This window comes from Nycticebus coucang, chromosome 24, assembly GCF_027406575.1.
Source record: "Nycticebus coucang isolate mNycCou1 chromosome 24, mNycCou1.pri, whole genome shotgun sequence".
NCBI classification, from domain to species: Eukaryota; Metazoa; Chordata; class Mammalia; order Primates; family Lorisidae; genus Nycticebus; species Nycticebus coucang.
Genome location: NC_069803.1, coordinates 22661168 through 22677492, shown reverse-complemented (window position 1 = coordinate 22677492; position 16325 = coordinate 22661168). Strand labels below are relative to the sequence as shown.

The 16325-nt window shown below is 53.8% G+C and overlaps 2 protein-coding genes across 9 annotated transcripts in view; both read right to left on the bottom strand.

Annotated features, from left to right (window-relative positions):
- The window catches only part of BMP1 (bone morphogenetic protein 1), a 40291-nt gene extending 30442 nt beyond the window's left edge, over positions 1-9849 (bottom strand). Inside the window, exons 1-3 of one of the 5 annotated variants that reach the window (XR_008377336.1) lie at positions 9410-9849; positions 2380-2493; positions 84-254 (exon numbers count right to left, since the gene is read on the bottom strand). Coding sequence is in view for 3 of the 5 variants with exons in the window: in XM_053578333.1 (XP_053434308.1) it covers positions 84-254; positions 2380-2493; positions 9410-9563 (439 nt within the window). In the remaining 2 variants the exon portion in view is untranslated. Of the gene's footprint in view, positions 1-83; positions 255-2379; positions 2494-9409 lie in introns of those variants that run through there. The other 4 variants (XM_053578333.1, XM_053578330.1, XM_053578331.1 and 1 more) reach the window with 4 other exon arrangements.
- A 623-nt stretch (positions 9850-10472) lies between these two features.
- Positions 10473-14227, bottom strand: SFTPC (surfactant protein C). 4 transcript variants are annotated; one of them, XM_053578408.1, is made up of 7 exons: positions 14209-14227; positions 12980-13080; positions 12152-12310; positions 11666-11788; positions 11338-11448; positions 10833-10983; positions 10473-10682 (listed from the first exon to the last, which is right to left on the bottom strand). In XM_053578408.1, exons 1-6 carry the CDS (start codon positions 14216-14218, stop codon positions 10843-10845), a joined length of 645 nt encoding a protein of 214 aa, XP_053434383.1. In that variant the 5' UTR covers positions 14219-14227; the 3' UTR covers positions 10473-10682; positions 10833-10842. The 4 variants fall into 4 exon arrangements, with proteins under 4 accessions (XP_053434383.1, XP_053434384.1, XP_053434382.1 ...); XM_053578409.1 differs by lacking the exon at positions 14209-14227 and adding an exon at positions 14089-14147; XM_053578407.1 differs by lacking the exon at positions 14209-14227 and adding an exon at positions 13969-14084.
- Positions 14228-16325: the final 2098 nt, after the last annotated feature.

Genomic DNA, 16325 nt, shown 5'->3' with positions numbered 1-16325 from the left:
GCAGGTCTCTGGGTTTGGGAGGGCTGCCGCAAAGCCAGGGCTGGGTGCAGGCTGTGCCCTGAGCCCTGCAACAGCATGCTCACCAGTGAAGTTTCCCCCGATGACAAAGGGGATGACCCCATCGGGCCACACGCGCTCTGGTCTAGACGTCGCTGCCCGCCGGTTCCGGGACCTGCCTCTCCATCTCCCACAGGTCTCCTGTGGAGGCTGCCCGCTAGTACGCTGGCAGCTGGGGGAAGAAGAGTTTCCTAGAACTGAAAGAGGAAGGCATTGGTAGCAAGTGAGTGGAGGGGAAGAAGAGACCCTGCAGTTTGAGCCTCGTTACTCATGGATTCTATACTTGCAAATTTGCCTTCTTGCTAATTTACAGTTATTTGTGGACGTGTGTGGATTGGTGAAAATTCTGTTACCCAACCCAGATGTTCCAGCTCAGGCAAAATAAGGCGATGCTCTGCTTTCTTGTTTCAGCTCTTGTACTGTAAACAGGTGTCCTTTTTGAGGTCTAGTGAGTGGCATAAGTTTTGCACTTTTATGCTTTTTGTTGATGATTTTGCTGTATAAACTGGCCTCCACGTGTAAGGGTGAAGTGCTATCTAGTATTCTCAAGGGCAAGAAGGCTGTGATGTTCCTTAAAGAGAAACTATGTATTAGGTAAGCTTATTTGAGGTGTGAGTTATAGTGCTGTTGGCTATGAGTTCAATGTTAATGACTCCACTACATATTAAACAACCTGTCTATTTTTTTCAGACAGAGTCTCACTCTGTCACCCTGGGTAGCGTATCCTGGCATCATGGCTCACAGCAACCTCAAACTCTTGGGCTTAAGCAATCCTCTTGTCTCAGCCTCCCAGAGTGCTAAGGATTATAGGCGTGAGCCACAGTGCCCGGCCAAACAAGGTATCTTTAAATAGAAACACACAATAAATCAGGGTTATAAATTGACCGGTTGATAAAAATGCTCTGACCAGAGGTTCATAGGAACCTAAACCTAGCAGCAATGTTTCAATATTCCCTAATTCAGTGTTTAGGGTGACGGCTATACTATGAAGTTCTATAATAACTATATTCTGTAACTATTCATAACTACCATAAATAGCAAGAATTGACTATAATTACAAAAGAAAACAAATGTGTACTCATCCCTGAAGGGATCTGAGATTAAGAAATGTCCCTTCTCATCTAGTAAACGTTGATGTTTGTGGAGCATACAGAACTTTTGTCTTCTTTCACTTTCCCATATTCATGTTTGCTTTTGATACAGTATTTCTATGGGATGTGGGCGAGCGGCATTATCTACATTTGACAGATGAGGAAACTAAGGCCAAAGCTTTGCCCAACATCACTTGGTGTGCCTTTCCTCGGCACTGACTAGTCCTAACTGAGGTCACATAAGTCTCACTTGTTACCAGGCTGACAGGTCACCCTCCAGTGCCAGCTGCCCGTTAGGGTAGTTTGATCTTTACTCCACAGATTGCCCATGCTGGGATCCTCCCTCACGCTGGACAGGATGACTGCCTGGCTCACCCGACCCTTTGGGTATGGGAGAGCCACATGCGTGTCCTTGGGACGATGTCCTAAATACCAGCATGGGCAGTGATGAGCCTTTACCCCTGTGCAGAGCAGTGAGGGGCTGAAAAGAACAGACCCAGCCCAGGTGCTATGCCTTCTATTCCCTCAGTGCCATGTGGGCTGTTAGCTGCTCAGGCCACAACCTAGGATAAGAAGGACCCATCTCTGACCTTGAAGAGCTTTGACTCCAGCTGGGGAGACAGAGCTAGGAACAAATCATTTCAATATGGTATAATAAGTGAGACAGCGTAAACACAGAGCTGAGAGAGCATGGAAAATGGAGGTACAGTCATGTCTGGGGAGCAACTGGGGAAGAGTCAAAGAAGCTCCCGACATGGAGCTTGGAGGATGTACAGAAGCTTGGACAACGGCAACAGGAGAAAGCAGGTGGGATTATGATGCTGGGCAAAGTGTCTTGGCTTTGAAGTGAGAAACCTTGGGTTCTTCCCATCAGTGTTGCCACTGACTAGCTGTGAGATTGTGGGCAGGTCACTTTACCTATGTGAGACAGAAACTGTCCTGAAACCCACTTTTGAACGTGTCTGGGCAAGTCAGGCCAGATAATACTTCTGAAAGTGCTTTGTACATTGTAAGCAGAGAGAATGTTGGTTCTCAGCTCCTGGGGATGTCTATATTTACTCTCCTCTAGAGAAGGGAAAAAGACATCCCAAGGGAAGATAAGCCCATGTGCTGGGGTCAAGCTCATGGCCTCTGTCCTAGGAGGGCCTGGCTGGGAACAGGAAGGTTCCTTGTTTTCTCAAGTCTCGAACCTGTTTCTGGGACATGGAAGGCTGGCCTGCCCCCGGCATACCTGTAGCTTTGACAGAAGGCCTGCGGAGCGAGCGCTGCCTGAGATCTGCAGCCTGCTGCACCTGGAAGGCCCTCAGGTCCTCCTCGTCCAGGGCAATGTCCCCAAGAAAGGCAGCTAGAGAGAAAAGCAGAGGCCAGACCTGAGTGCATCCTCCTACCAAGAGCTGGGTACAGCGTGTTCACAGCCCCACTCTCAGCCCTCATGGACACTTGGACCTAAAAGGCCATCTGAGGAAGCAAGAGGACAGAGGTGGGAGGGGTCGGGATTTAGGGGAAACTCACACTCACTTTCAGTTAACCCCCCCCAAAGCTGATGCCCAGCCTCTTTTTTTTTTTTTTTTTATTTGAGACAGAGCCTCAAGCTGTCACCCTGGGTAGAGTGCCGTGGCATCACAGCTCACAGCAACCTCCAACTTCTGGGCTCAAGCAATTCTCCTGCCTCTGCCTCCCAAGTAGCTGGGACTTCAGGCGCCTGCCACAATGCCGGCTATTTTTTGGTTGCAGCCGTCATTGTTGTTTGGCGGGCCCGGGCTGGATTCGAACCCACCCGCTCAGGTGTATGTGGCTGGCACCTTAGCTGCTTGAGCCACAGGCGCCGAGCCTAGGGTGTATCCTTTATTCCATCATTCTTTAGCAAATAGTTAGCACCAGACACTATTCCCATGATTAGCAGGACAGGAGAGGTCCTTGCTCCTGAGGAGCTACAACCTTCATGAGCACCCAAATGAACAAATACTGACCTAGACACTGCCAGACAGCCACAGGAGCTACGGAGAAATCCAAGGGGGGTGTGCTGAGCACATGGTGTTCACTCAGCAAATGCTACTTCAGTTAAATCAAGAGGAGGCTATGAAATAAAATAAAATGCCTAATATGCCTATTTGCCCCTTTTAGGGGAGGAGGACCTCCCAATAGGCCGTTTCGATTTTTGGAGCCGAGAGAGATGCTTCCAGATAAACTGACTGAGCAATTTATCTTCTTTTTGAGAAGTCTGGAGCAAGGGCCATAGAACTGACCACTTTGGAAGGTGGTCGGATGGAAGCTGCAAGCTGGGTTAGGCTGGGCTGGGGGTGAGAACGGAGTAGCTTCCCTGCAGCTCCATCCTGGCAACATCTGCTTCTCATCCCAGCAGAGTGCACTGGAGGCCTGCCGGTTGCATTACACAAATTGTTTTAACCTTGAGGCCTTCTGCACAGGTTTCTCCTTAGTTGGCCCCACTGGGTGGACACACACATACTGACTTCATCAGGCACTGAATCAGACACATGCAGTTGGTGTTCCTACAGACACAGAGTGACATCCACACCCATGCCATTGAACACAGAGCCACCAGAGTCACAGACCCACATCCCTGCAAATTCAAGCAGTGCCTAGCACTGAGCTTTTCCAGGTGGGAGGCTCTCAAGGATGCTTGTTGGAATGAATGGAGTACCTTCCTGATATTCTTCTGATCTGCAAATACATGTACAGAAAAACACCCTTGCTAGACAGGATCAACAGAATATGGGAGAGACTTTAGCAGTCATCTAGACCAAACTTCCATTTTACAGATAAGAAAGCTGAGCTCCCCCCCACAAATAAATGACTGAACGGATACCACACTGCTAATCTCTGGAAAGGTTGGATTTAAAACTCAGGCCTCCCTATTCCAAGTCTAGCAACTACCGCACTCTCTAGAGCCCCTGTTATAAATACATAGACACAAAAATAGACACTCAGACACAGCCACAAAAAAATACACAGTCACAGACCATGCTAAAAAACGCACACATACAAGCTCCAGCTCTCAAAAACCAGCTGTGCACTCTGAATTCGTTAAGCCTAGAATACTTGCAATAATGACACCCTATGTAAATATCTGTTGAAATTTAGGTGGTGCTTTCCAATTGACAAAGGGCTTTTACGTTAATGAGTTCTTTAATCCTGGCCCACCCACGACACACCCCTTAAGCCTCACTCCACCCCGTAGCTTTGGGTGAGGAATGTCTCATTACAAACTCTCAAGAAAGAACCTCATGGCAACATTCCAGCCCACCTCCCTGACTGTAGAGATCAGAACGCTCTAAGAGGGGAAGTGACTTGGCCACAGTCACCTGTCGGTAAACGTCCCAGAATCTCTTCTACCCCATGATAAAGCTTTTCTTGCTTAAAATGCCACCCTCGGTAGGTGGCCTTGGCTCAACAATGGATGGGATGGCAACAGAAGACATTTCTCAGCTGACTGGCATGGGAGGTACACTCCAAGGGAGTGGTGGTAGATTCACATGTGCCAATGTTCACCCAGGTGTGTATGTGCCACACAGATGCCCCTACGCTTTTACACACTTTGCACCTTTGCATAGACGCTGCACCCCCAGGCTCCCATACCCGCCAGCATCACCATATACATGTTAGATTGGACACTTAAACTCATCTTTGCACACAGAGGAAAGGGCAAGGTCTTTGGAGTTGGACAGACTTGTCTTTGAATCCCAGTTTGGCTATGGATAACTGACAAGTCATGTAAACTCTTCTAAAACTCAACTTTCTCCCATGTAACAGAATCCCCAGGATTACTGCATGAAATAGGCATGTAAATGAATATCTGGTGCGGAGCCTGGGTCACAGTGTGCACCCACCAAATGGGCCACTTTAATATTATCTCAACCCTGTAAGCTCAAGGTCAGCTCTATGCCTTTCCAGGGTACACTGGTTCACCCATTCTCTCCCCTGGCTGGATAAAACCCAAGTACGGAGGCCCCAGGACTAAGCTGGCCTGTGGGTCCAGGGGTACATGGGGCCAGGGCAGGACCAGGGCCTGGCTGCCAAGCAGAGCTCATCCGGAGTGGGCGCCCTGGGTGGGGGATGTCATGGCTGAAGAATGCATGGGAATAGAGTGGGGGTGGGGAGAGATGAGGTGGGCAGGACAGCCTCATGTCCAGGAACTGGGCCTCACAGGGCCCTGAGTATTTGGGTTCCCTTCTGGGGAAGCCAGGGAATCTGGATGCTGGAGTGCCCAGGATGCCTCTTTTTACCCAAAGGAAGCCCTGGGGTCAGGGTCAGGGTAACAGTTGTTTTCAACACAGGATCAAAAGTTTTTGTTTTGTTTTCTGGCTGTGAATCAGCCAAGAGCAGTCCTGGCTGCCTATGGCCAAGGCCAGAGGAGGAAAGGAGAGAAGACATGAGCCTGGGCCCAGGGAAGAATCCTACTTCTCCGCCCCCCAACCCCAGCATCCCCTTCTGTAGAGGGAGGGAGAACGGCCTGGCTGGGGTGATGAGTTCCAAGGCCACATGTGCAGGGCACACACATATCCTACTACACAAATGCTAGCTTCCAGCTGGGGGAGGGCAACCCAAGCCCCCACAAACATGTGCATGGACGTGGTCACATGTATACACACATGTAAAGGTGTATGTTTATACTCAGAGGTACTCAGGGACAGGTGAACAGACTTGCCCCTAAAGCAGGGACACACCCGCAAATCTGAGCAAACATACACTCAACCACTTCTCTGTGCAATTTCTTGTGTTTCTGAACAAATACCTTCAGGTGTGTGCCACATTTCACAGGCCACACCTCTCAAAGGAGAAGGGCATCCTTAGAAATGGACAGGGATGCAAGAGAGGGAGAGAGAGAGAGAGAGAGAGATTAGCTGAGTCCCCTGGGGATCCTTAGGCAGTCTTAATGACCTGCGAAGTGGTGCTTTCTAGGCCCTCCCTCTCCCCCAATATCTTCTCCTAGTTTCTGGAGAAACTAAAATCCTTAATCCTTAACAGTCTCTTCTTCCGGGAGAATCTCATTTGCTACCTCTGTCTGAAGCCCAGGGGGAGTATAAGTCCTTTCCTCCTCCCTTGGGGCACCTAAATGAGAGGTGACTCAGGGAGCAGGGGCTAGGTGGGTGGGGTGACTCATCCAGCTGTCTGGAGGGGGAATGCGGTCTGGTGAGAGAAGTGATTGCTTCTCAACCCTGAGCCCATATCCTACTCTCCTGCAGCCCCCTGAAGTCCAAACCTGGGTCCCAAGGCCCCCAGGAGGGGGATGGGGATGTAGGCTGGGAGCCCCTGTCCCATGTTACCTCCTGCAGACTCTGGGCTGCCCTGCTGGCTGAGATCCAGGTGGCTTGGGGTCACTCAGGGTCAGGCCCCATGGGCTTCTCTGCTTATGTGATCAACTGTGTCCCAATTCCTGCCTCCAGGATCTCTGCTAGGGCTTCTTGGCAAGTCACCTGAGGCAGCAAACGGTGCTGGGAATATTGTGGAAGGAGCATCTTCCAGGCTTGGCATGTCAACACACAGGAAATCAGGGCTGCTTCAAAATTTCCCTGGGCAAGGGCTAGCGAAGCTTGGTGGGACCAGCCCTGTGCACACAAACAGTCCAGATAGGCTTCCTGCCCCTGGTTCTGGTCTTGTCCAGAAGGTTTAGGGACCTTTCCAGGACAGCAAAGGTTTTAATTTTGCCCTTACTACAACAGTAACCGTAACTAGGATGATAACAGCCAGAGGTGACTTCAAAGGGGTTATCCCTTGGAACAGTCTGAGAGGTCACAGGTAAGCTGGGGAAGTCAAAGGAGCTTTCATTCCTGGTCCTTGGGGTGGGAGGAGGGGGAGGAAGAGGAGAGAGCTGGAGAGGACTGAGTAAGCAGAGGTCAGCATACAGCAGCCGTGTCCAAAGGAAGCAGGGGTTGGCACACTTGCCACCATTACCTTTCACACCTGGGGGTTAGGGGGACACAGGGGACAAAAAACAAAGACAGTGGCTGGGACACATAGGGTGATGAGTGAGAGTGCCTGGGAGGGCATATCTGCGCAGTGGGCCAGGGGCATCAGTCATATCCAAGGGGGGTGACTTGAGGCTTGGCCCATCAGGCTCTCCAGCCCTCAACCGTCCCCAGGCCTGGCCTAGTGCCCCACCAGCCTTGCTTCACCCCAATGCAGTGCTTTCTCCAGAGCCCTCAGTTTGAAGCTCCAACTCAGCCAGCCCCACCCTAGCCTGAAATCCGAGACTGGGGGTAGAGCCCTCAGCCTCTTGCAGTTCTAAAAAATCATTCCCGTTTTTTAGTTAGAAGGGAAAGACATCGGAATGACTTCTACTCATTCTTTAGGGTCTTGCCCCAGCCCAACCTCCACTATGAAGACTGCACAAACTGTCCCAGCCTTCTGTGACTGCTTATTTTTGCCACCAATATGTCACAGAGTGGCAAGAGACTCCTTGAGCTCTCAGCACTCTACCCTCTAATGTGGCACCTTGACACACACAGCTTGTTCTGCTGTTGGTTGTGTCCTCCTGTCTTGGGTCCTTCCTAGACCATAAGCTCTTTGACAGCAAGGGCCTGGCCTGCATATCTCTGTAACTCCCAGGACATCCAGCCCAGGGCCTGGCCTATCTTAGTCATTCAGTGGATCAGTTGAATGGATAAGAGATACACAGACAGAGCCAGGAGACACCACCAAGCCCCATTCCCCTCAGAAAAGTAAATAAATAAAGCCAGAGTCTGGGGCACTGAAAACAGTGGTAGGAGCCAACATTTATTTAGCGCTATGTGTCAAGTGCTAATAAGTGCTTTAAGTACGTTGTCCTATTTAATCCTTAGCACCAACTCTATGGAGAGATGTATTATCAGTCCATTTTAAAGGTGGGAAAGTTGAAGTTCAGACATGGCAATTATTACCATTCCCAAGGTGGTATAGCTAATGAGCTGTGGGGCCAGCACTGAAACCCAAGTCTGCCTGCCTCCAAAGCCAAGGTCTGTCCACTCGGCCTCATGCCCCTACCAAGCACCTAGTGAGAAAGATGACAGTGAGTCCTGGTTTACCCTGGGCTGGGAGGGGTGGAGGGGGAAGGGCCGAGAAATGCAGCTTGCTCTCTGTCCACTGGACAAGTCTCCTGGCAGGATTCTTCACCCAGGAGGGGTGTGAGGACATAGAAAGTCCCTGAATGGGGTTCCCAGGGCCAGGACCAGGGAGACCTGCCCTCCAGCCCCTGGTAGCCAACATGCAAGCAGTCCAGTTCTGGAAACCATGCCACTGGCCCTGATTCTGACTGTTTGGACACTGTCTGAAACCAGAAGCAGGAAGTCGAGGAAAAGTTCTGATATCTTGTCCCCTGAGTGTTCCAGGCAGCCCTCTCAGGATCATCTGGTCAGGCAAAAGGCCTGAGTGTCTAGCCATCTGGTCACTCCTGGGGCAGGCCCCTTCTGGATCCAATAGAAGTGAAGGGGTTACACAGGGTCTTCAAGGGACAAAGGACACACACACATACACACCAGGGCCCTGACCTCAGCTAATTAGCTGCTGGTGTCAGTGGGGTGAGAGAGCTGATATACAACATCCGACTTCTCTTTTGTGTATTTTCCCCTATTTCCAACTTGGCCTTGGCAGGAGTCTCCTGACACTTAGGAGCAAAGGTGGTTTCCCTCCTGGGCTGGCTTCTCTGACTTTGACAGCTGTCTTCTGGGTCCCAGAAAGCTGCTGCTGCCACTCAGGACCACAGGATACCCAGAGAGCACCATCTCAGGGAATCACTGGAAAAATTTTCTTCTTCCACTTGGGCTGGGATGGGGGCCCAGGAGACCAGCTCCTTGGAGATGCAAACCGCCCAGCGCAGGGCCAGATAGATGCACAGCCCCAGGGCAGCCAGGACAGCCAGAGAGGCTAGAAAACACCAATGTTCTGGGGCTGCAGAGATGGAGCAGAAGGGAAAAGAAAACACACACACACACACGCACACGCACACGCACGGAGAGTTTAGCCAGAAAAGTTTCCTGCAAGAGAGAGAGTCCCCCCTCCCCCCTTGCCGGCTGGTCTCTCCCGGCACCCAAGGAGATTTCCCCAAGAATCTTCTGGGAAGATAAGAGGCAGCGGCGGCAGCTTCCACGAACAGCAGTAAAACTTCAGTCCGAAAAGTCTCCCGAACTCCCTCCTCCCTCTCCCCCTCGTTCTTTTGTTCCCCACTGCATTGCCAACCAGGCAGCTCCCGGCTTCCCACACTGGACTGTCCTCCCCCAATCCCAAACCTAAGCGGCCCGCGCCTCCCGCCGGCCCAGGGTGCCTACCCGCCTTGCAGGGGTCTTTGTAGTTGAGAGGCTCCGGGTCGTCCTCGTCGCCCAGGTCGTAGGTGTAGTCGGCCAAGTCCAGCGGCCGGCCGGGGCGCGGGAGCAGCAGCAGCCACAGCAGCAGCGGCAGCGGCAGGCGGGCCACGCCGGGCATGCTGGCGGGCGCGGGCGGCGGCGGCAGCGGCGGGTCGCGCCCGGACGCGGGAGCTGGCGGCGGGGAAGCGGAGGCCCGGAGGCAGGGAGGGCGCTGCCCTCGGCCCGCTGGCTGGCTCGCGCTCCTCCCGCGCTCCGACCTCTTCCCCTTCCCTCCGCTCGCCTCCCTTCTTCCTGTCTCCCGCCTCCCGCGCCGCGCTCGCCCTGCGCTGCGGCCGGCTCCTCTCCCTTCCCTTCTTTTTCTCTTTCTTTCTTTCTCGCCCTCCGTCCCTCCCTCTCTCCCCCTTTTTAGGGAAATGAGCTCGCTGGAGGGCGGGTTTTCGCCCGAGCTCGGCCCCCCTCGGGGCCGGGACTGTGCTGAGCCGCGCCGGGCGGCGCGCCAGCCGGGGCGGGGACGCAGAGGAGCCGCGCGGGCCGGGGAGGGGGCGCGGGGCGCGGGGCGCGGGCCGGGAAGGGGGCGCGGGCCCTCGGTGTGCCCGGCCGGCGGCGCTCTCGCGAGGGGCCCTCTAGCGGCGGCTTGCCGGGTGTCCCCTCTCGTGGCGGGACAACGCTATCAGGTCGCGTGCGTTGCCTCTGCTTCTCGGGCCCTCGGTGTCCCCCCTTGGCCCTCAGCCTGCCTCTCTCCGTCTCTCCCCTTCTCGACCCTCGCTGTCTCCCATCTCGCCGTCTCTCCCCTCCTCTGTTGACACCACTGGAGGGCGCCGACAGTCTGCGGATGGCTCCCCGCTGTCCCCTCTCTCACGCCCGGGGTGGACGGAATCTCCTAGCGCTCTGGGACAGCTGAGGAATGTCCGTTCCTACCCTTTCTGGGACCCTACCCTTCCCTGAGCCGACCCCCCGCCGGGCCCCCGCCAACAGCAGGACTTCACGGGTATCGGGAAATACAAGTGCGACCATTTTTTCAATCAGGTTGCTTTATTCTTTTGTGGCAGCAGTTCCCTGGCCCATAGGAGCCACCTCTGCTCACTCCCATCCTCTCACCAAGCTCCCGTCCTCCTCCAAGCTCCCATTTCTCCAGGGCCAGTCCCTGTGATGTGGGCACGAGCAACTTCCTTGCTGTCTGCAAAAGGGCCTTTGCTGGGGGGAAGGGTTCTCCTGTCCCCTTGGGGCTTTCAAGACCCTGTGAAGCAAAGGAACATTGTTGAGTATTGGGGAGAGGGGCTTCCCTCCCCTGGGCTTCCTAGATGACTTGGCTTCAGTGGATACTCCAGTGCTCAGTCAGCAGACGTGGCACTGTGCTTAGGGTGCCCTTGTGGTCACACCTGCTCACCTGAGGAGTCCTAGATGTAGTAGAGAGGCACCTCGCCACACAGGGTGTGTACAGCAATGCCCAGGAAGGCCAGGTCTCCTCCAGAGGACACCGAGTCTGTGTAATGCCCCTTCTCCTGGCTCAGCTTAGAGGTGGGTGCTGCAGGCTTCGCCTGCAGAGAGCGCTTCATCTAGAGTCTGGGAACTGAGTTTCTGTCTCACCTGCAGCCCTTATTGTGGGACCTCAGGCATGTTAGACAACCTCTCTTAGCCTCACTTTCCTCATCAATAAAGAGGAGGCTATGCTGGAGTCAGAAGCCCCACACAGGGGTGGGCTCAGCTAGGGCCAGCGGCTCAGCAATGGGTAGGTCTGGGTAGGGAAGGTTGGTACAGGTGGGTGTAGAGAGGGGCACTCACCTGGCAGCCCCCAAGGAGCAGAGCTCTACAGGTGACAAATAATCATTTCAGACACTCCCCCCAACAGGCCTGGGAGGGAGACAGCTTGTTCCTTTCACCCACATACCCACCTGGAAGTTCTGGAATTTTCTAGCGAGAGCCTCAAGACTAGGGATGCTGTCTGGAGCCATCTTCATGATGTAGCAGCAGGTTCCCGGGGCTGGCTTATAGGTGATCTGGAGCTGGCCATGGAACATTATAGAGTTCATTTGGGAGATGCCTGCCTGGCCCACTCCCTACCCAGGGAACTCTCTCTAGGTTGGGCATGGGAGTCATGGGGTGGGGACAAAAGGGCTGGGGGAGGGGGAGAGATGGATGAAGTGGCTTAGCTGGATGGCTCTAGCAAAGTCTGGTTATTGGTCCCCCAGCCCCACGGTCAGGCGATCTGGGCATACCCACCCGCTGGTAGTCATACACTACAAGGCCAGTGGTGCCGATGGAGAAGGTGGCAGTGGTACCCGCATGCTCCCTCAGGGCCAGGCGTTGCTGGGCTTCTGGTGCCCCAATGCTCATCTCTAGGACCTAGGGAGGGTGATCAAACTGCCTGACCTTCCTCTTCCTTCACTTGGACTTGGGTACTCCTCACCACCCCCTGTCCTCTGCTCAAATTCACCTCCTCCTTTCCTGAGATCTCAGAGAGGCTGAGTGGAACCAGCTGCTAAAGTGCTAGAAGGAACCAGCTGCCACACTGTGGGCCAGGGCCGGGTGGAGAAGCCCAGGCCAGGTTGCCACCCTGTTCCTGCCTCTGTCCTCCCAACTATGCACTTGCCTCCTCCCCGCCTGCCTGCCCCCTCGGACAGCTTCCTATCTGCCCAGCCCACTGAGGCCCACTGTCTAGCACGTCCCATAGCCGTTGCCATCCCACCCCACAACAGCCCATCTCACCATCTCGGTGTGTTTCTGGCTCATGTGAAGACCCATGAGCAGGGCTCCTACAATCACCACAACCACCAGGACCACCACCACGACCACGATGAGAAGGCGTTTGAGGTGCACGGGACAGCAGGGGATGCCAAACCGGCCCCGGGGAGCAGCAGAGTAGTCCTAACATGTGGGGCAGCCAGGGAGACAGGCATGACATCATGAGGATGTCCCCTCCTCTTCCGTCATAAACTGGATCCACACCCCACACCCACCTAGTACTGAACAGCCAATGCTATGGATGTGCCAAGGAGATCAAGAGATGGCTTTTTGAAGGAGGTGGCTTAGAGTCCAACAAACTCATGGATGCTTAGAAGCAAGATGTAGTTTGGAGGGACTCAAGAGAGTTTTTTCATCTGTGTGTTTCTCCCAGATCCCTGGCACCCCAGCTATGATCAGCTTCTCTCTGTTCCCCAATGACCCAGGCTGTCTCACACTCCCATGCCTTTGTAGAACTGCCCTTTTCTCTTGGGATGCCTTCCTCTTTCTCCACCTGCTGAGCTCCTACTTACTCTTCTAGCTCCAGCTCATATGTCATTTTCTCCGTGAAGCTCCCCGTGACCTCCCAAGAGGTCCTTACTCAGGGCTTTCTACAGCCTGAGATTCCCTGGGTTGGCTCTCAGCCCCTTAGTGACTCTGTCTTAGTGGTCTTGGTGTCCCATGCTAAATAAACACAGTCCTAGGTTAGATGAGTGCGTGAATCTGGGCAAGGAAAGAGGGCGGGTAGGATGAGGAAGGCAGAACTCCCTTCCCCCAACACACACACTCTCACACTCCCAAGTCCATGCTCACCGGTGGGCTCTCCATCAAGACCTCTTTGCTGCCCATGTCCATCCTGCTGCAGGTGCTCTCCTCTCTTCTTCTCCCAGGTGTGACCAGGATCTTATATGTGTCTATAGGGAGAGGGAACAGAGGTGAAGGACTGGGGCCCCTGTCTGCCAGCAAAGCCCTTGACTTTGAAGCCTGTTTGTTCCTGGCCCTCTAGAGGCACGGCCCTGATAAGCCAGCTGCAAGAGCCCCGAAGGGCCCTTGGCCCCAGCACATGAGTCCTCTTGGCCCCAGCAAGAGTGAATGTGGGTGAGTTGAGCAAACTTGCCCTTGGGCCATCTGCACCTCTCACTGTAGGTGTCTTCCTGGCGTGCCTGCCTTCCTTGCTGGCACCTGGCCCTGTGGCCCTGTGGCCCTGTGGCTTTCCTTGTCCTCTTGCCAGGCTGAACCTCTCAGGCAGCCAAGGGTCTGGCCATCACATTTCCTAGCAGAATTTTCTCCAAACATAGGATGAGTTTTAGGAGGTAGGCTAAGGAGGCAGAGCCTATGGGCCCAGAGCAGGCTCAGCTGAAGGCAAGAGGTACTTTGACCTCAGTCTGGGGAGCTCGTAAGTGTGCATTTCCCGGGGAGGGCTGGATTCCCTCATCAGGCACCCATTACCTGGCCTCACCTCCTCCCACACATCTGGTACCAACCTCAGAATTGCCCCTGGTCATTCTTTTCATAATTCTGGAAACTCTGTCCCCATTGGTGGTAAGCTCTTACTCATGTATGGCGTTTCGTGTTTTGCTCTGGACTTGTTTGTAAGCTGAAGGCTTCTGATGGCAGATTCCATGCCTGACGCTGCTTTCTTGTTCCCAGACAGCCTAGCACAGGGCTGGGTGTGGTCCCTGGCAGGTTCCCAATCTTCCTGCTTTTGACTAGCCTGCTCACCCAAAGGTCCAACACCCAACCCCTCTGCTCTCTGCCTTTTATCCCCTCTCACCCTACATTTGCCCTGAGAGGCTACTCACCCAAACTTGATGTACTTTCTGGACTTTTCTTGTCTCCCCTCTTTCCTACCGCCTTCCCCAAAACCATCTCAGTTGAGTGCTGTGTGAAATCAGATCTGCCAGTAACTTGGGCTGCCTTACCCTTTCCCTCAGCCTTCCTTCACTTGCTGTGTCCATCAGAGCCCATTCTGGGCCTAGCTCTCTAAAACGCAACCCAGTTCGTGTCCCTGACCCCAGGTTCATTCCCATCTGGGCCTTGACCTTTGATCATGAGCTGGTCCCCCACTCTCCAGCCCTTGCAGGCTCTCCTGTCCCCACAAGGACACTCTCTCCTGCTTCAAGGTTGCACAACAGCATGGCATCTGAACTGAGAGCCCCTGAAAAGGGCAGGGGAGAAGAGAGGGAAGGAAGTATTTGTTCCCACAACCCTCCTAAGGGCCCCCAGCTGCCCTTTAAATATTTGCCTAAGCCTCTAGCAATAAGAGGGTATCCCAGGACAGTGACAGAGACAGAAGAGGAGGGGGTATGGGGTGTGGGGGGAGATAGGGAGAAGTTCCTCTCAGCTCAGCCTCAGCTGTGTGTAGGTGCCAGATGTAGGAGACAGCTGCCTGCAGTGCCCACCCCTGCCCACCCCCAGGGCCCCCACTCCTGTCCCTGTTGTCCTGGCAACACTGGGATTGATTGGCTGACTCACACGCACTGGGTCTGAGCCAGACAGGCCACGGGCCAGCGGGAGAGCCAAGAACTGTGGGCATCTCGGGGTCCCTGCGGGCATCTCGAGAGGCCGCATTGCCCAGCCATGGGGCTTGTTCTGAGCAGGTGCTGAGAGTAAGGCTTACCATCATCACTGGGTGCTGGGAAAGGCATCCCTTTCCTCAAAAGAAACCTCTGTTCTCTCAGGCCCTTGGTCTCCCTGCCTGCCTCCCTCAGGGTGTAGTCCCCATAGGCTTTATGGCTTCTTAAACTTGTTTTTGCCTGTTTAGGGGGTAGGGGAGGATGCCTTCAAGTTTCATAAGTGAAGTTCAGATGCTCATGGGGAGGTGGTAGAGGTTGTGGGGGTCTTTGGAGAAGGAAGGAGAGAGGGCCTTCAGCTGGGCACACAGCCCTCTGCTGCCCTATACTTAAGCCATTTCTGACTCCTGAAAAGCCCACCCCAATGCTTTTCTAACTCTCCAAATGCCACCCCTGCAGCAGGCCAAAAGTCCAGCCCATGGTGCCTTCCTGCCTCTGAAATTCTCCTCCTCTCTGCAGCATCTTCACCTGCCATTTAGTTAACTGGGATGGTACTTCTGGTTGCCCTGTCTTCCCAGCCAGACTAAGGGGCCTGGGAAGGAAGGGAGCGTGCTTTATCCAGGCGTCTTTGAACCTGCCACCAGGCAAAGAGCGTGCACACAGCCAACATCTAATTATATTCAATGATAAGACTCTGTCACCAACATGAGGGGGCTAGTTCATTTCTTAGGCATGTGGAGGGCTTGGTGCTTCTGCTGGCCAGCTCTGGGACCCAGAGTGAGTCATTCTGCTTTTCTAGGCTTCAGTATGTTCATCTGTGAATAGGATCTAGTACTGCCTGTCCACCTCCCCACGCTGTTGTGAGGATCTAGTGACATCACGGTTGTTAAATCCAGTTGTCGTTGTCATCATCATCATCTTAATCCCCCAGGATTCTCACTAGCTAAGAATATGACCCAGACCCCCTTCCTAGCTGCCTCTGGGTTTTCCCCCTCTGAGAGCCATAGGGGATGGACAGCCCCATGCTAGCCACCCCTTCTCTGTGTACTTCTCCTCCCTTCCCTACCAGCCCCTCAGCTGCAGGGAATGGGACAAGACTCACTCTGCCCTTTGTGTGCTGGGCAGAGCCGTGCCAGGGACCAGTGGGGACAGTTGCCCAGCTGCCCCAGCCACTCTCTCCACCCCCACTGCTTCCCTCTCTGCACGCTGGCATGGAGAGGGCAGCAGGGCAGCTGGACAGGCAGTGGCCAGTGGACATCAAAAGGGCAGGGGCATCCCTGGCTGGGAGAACACGGACTTAAGCTCAGACCAGAGAATCCCCTGCTGGCAGAGGCTGGGGACAGCTGGAGAAACATCTTACACACAGTGGATCCCTCTACTGATGCGGAAAGAGCATAAGACTGGGAACTCTGTACCTGACCGCCAGGTTCCCTGTGCCCATGGTCTCTCAGGACAGTCACTCCCTTGCCCAGGGAAGCAACATAGTATAGAGTAACAGTTCACAAACTCTGGTTTGGGGACTTCTTAACACTCTCAAAAAATACTGAGGCCCCTAAAGGGCTTATGTTTATGTGGGTTATATATATTGATATTTCCTGAGATACTTTTCAATTTTTATTAATTTATAATAGCAATAAGAAACTTAT

Bases quoted from the DNA above. Each gene is read 5' to 3' on its own strand.
- SFTPC (XM_053578407.1), bottom strand. From the start codon at position 14,035: ATGGTTTTGGGGAAGGCGGTAGGAAAGAGGGGAGACAAGAAAAGTCCA. The intron at 13,081-13,968 runs GTGAGTAGCCTC...CTCTCCCTATAG, and splicing joins AGAAAGTACATCAAGTTTGG to ACACATATAAGATCCTGGTC. The intron at 11,449-11,665 runs GTGGGTATGCCC...TTCCATGGCCAG, and splicing joins TAGTGTATGACTACCAGCGG to CTCCAGATCACCTATAAGCC.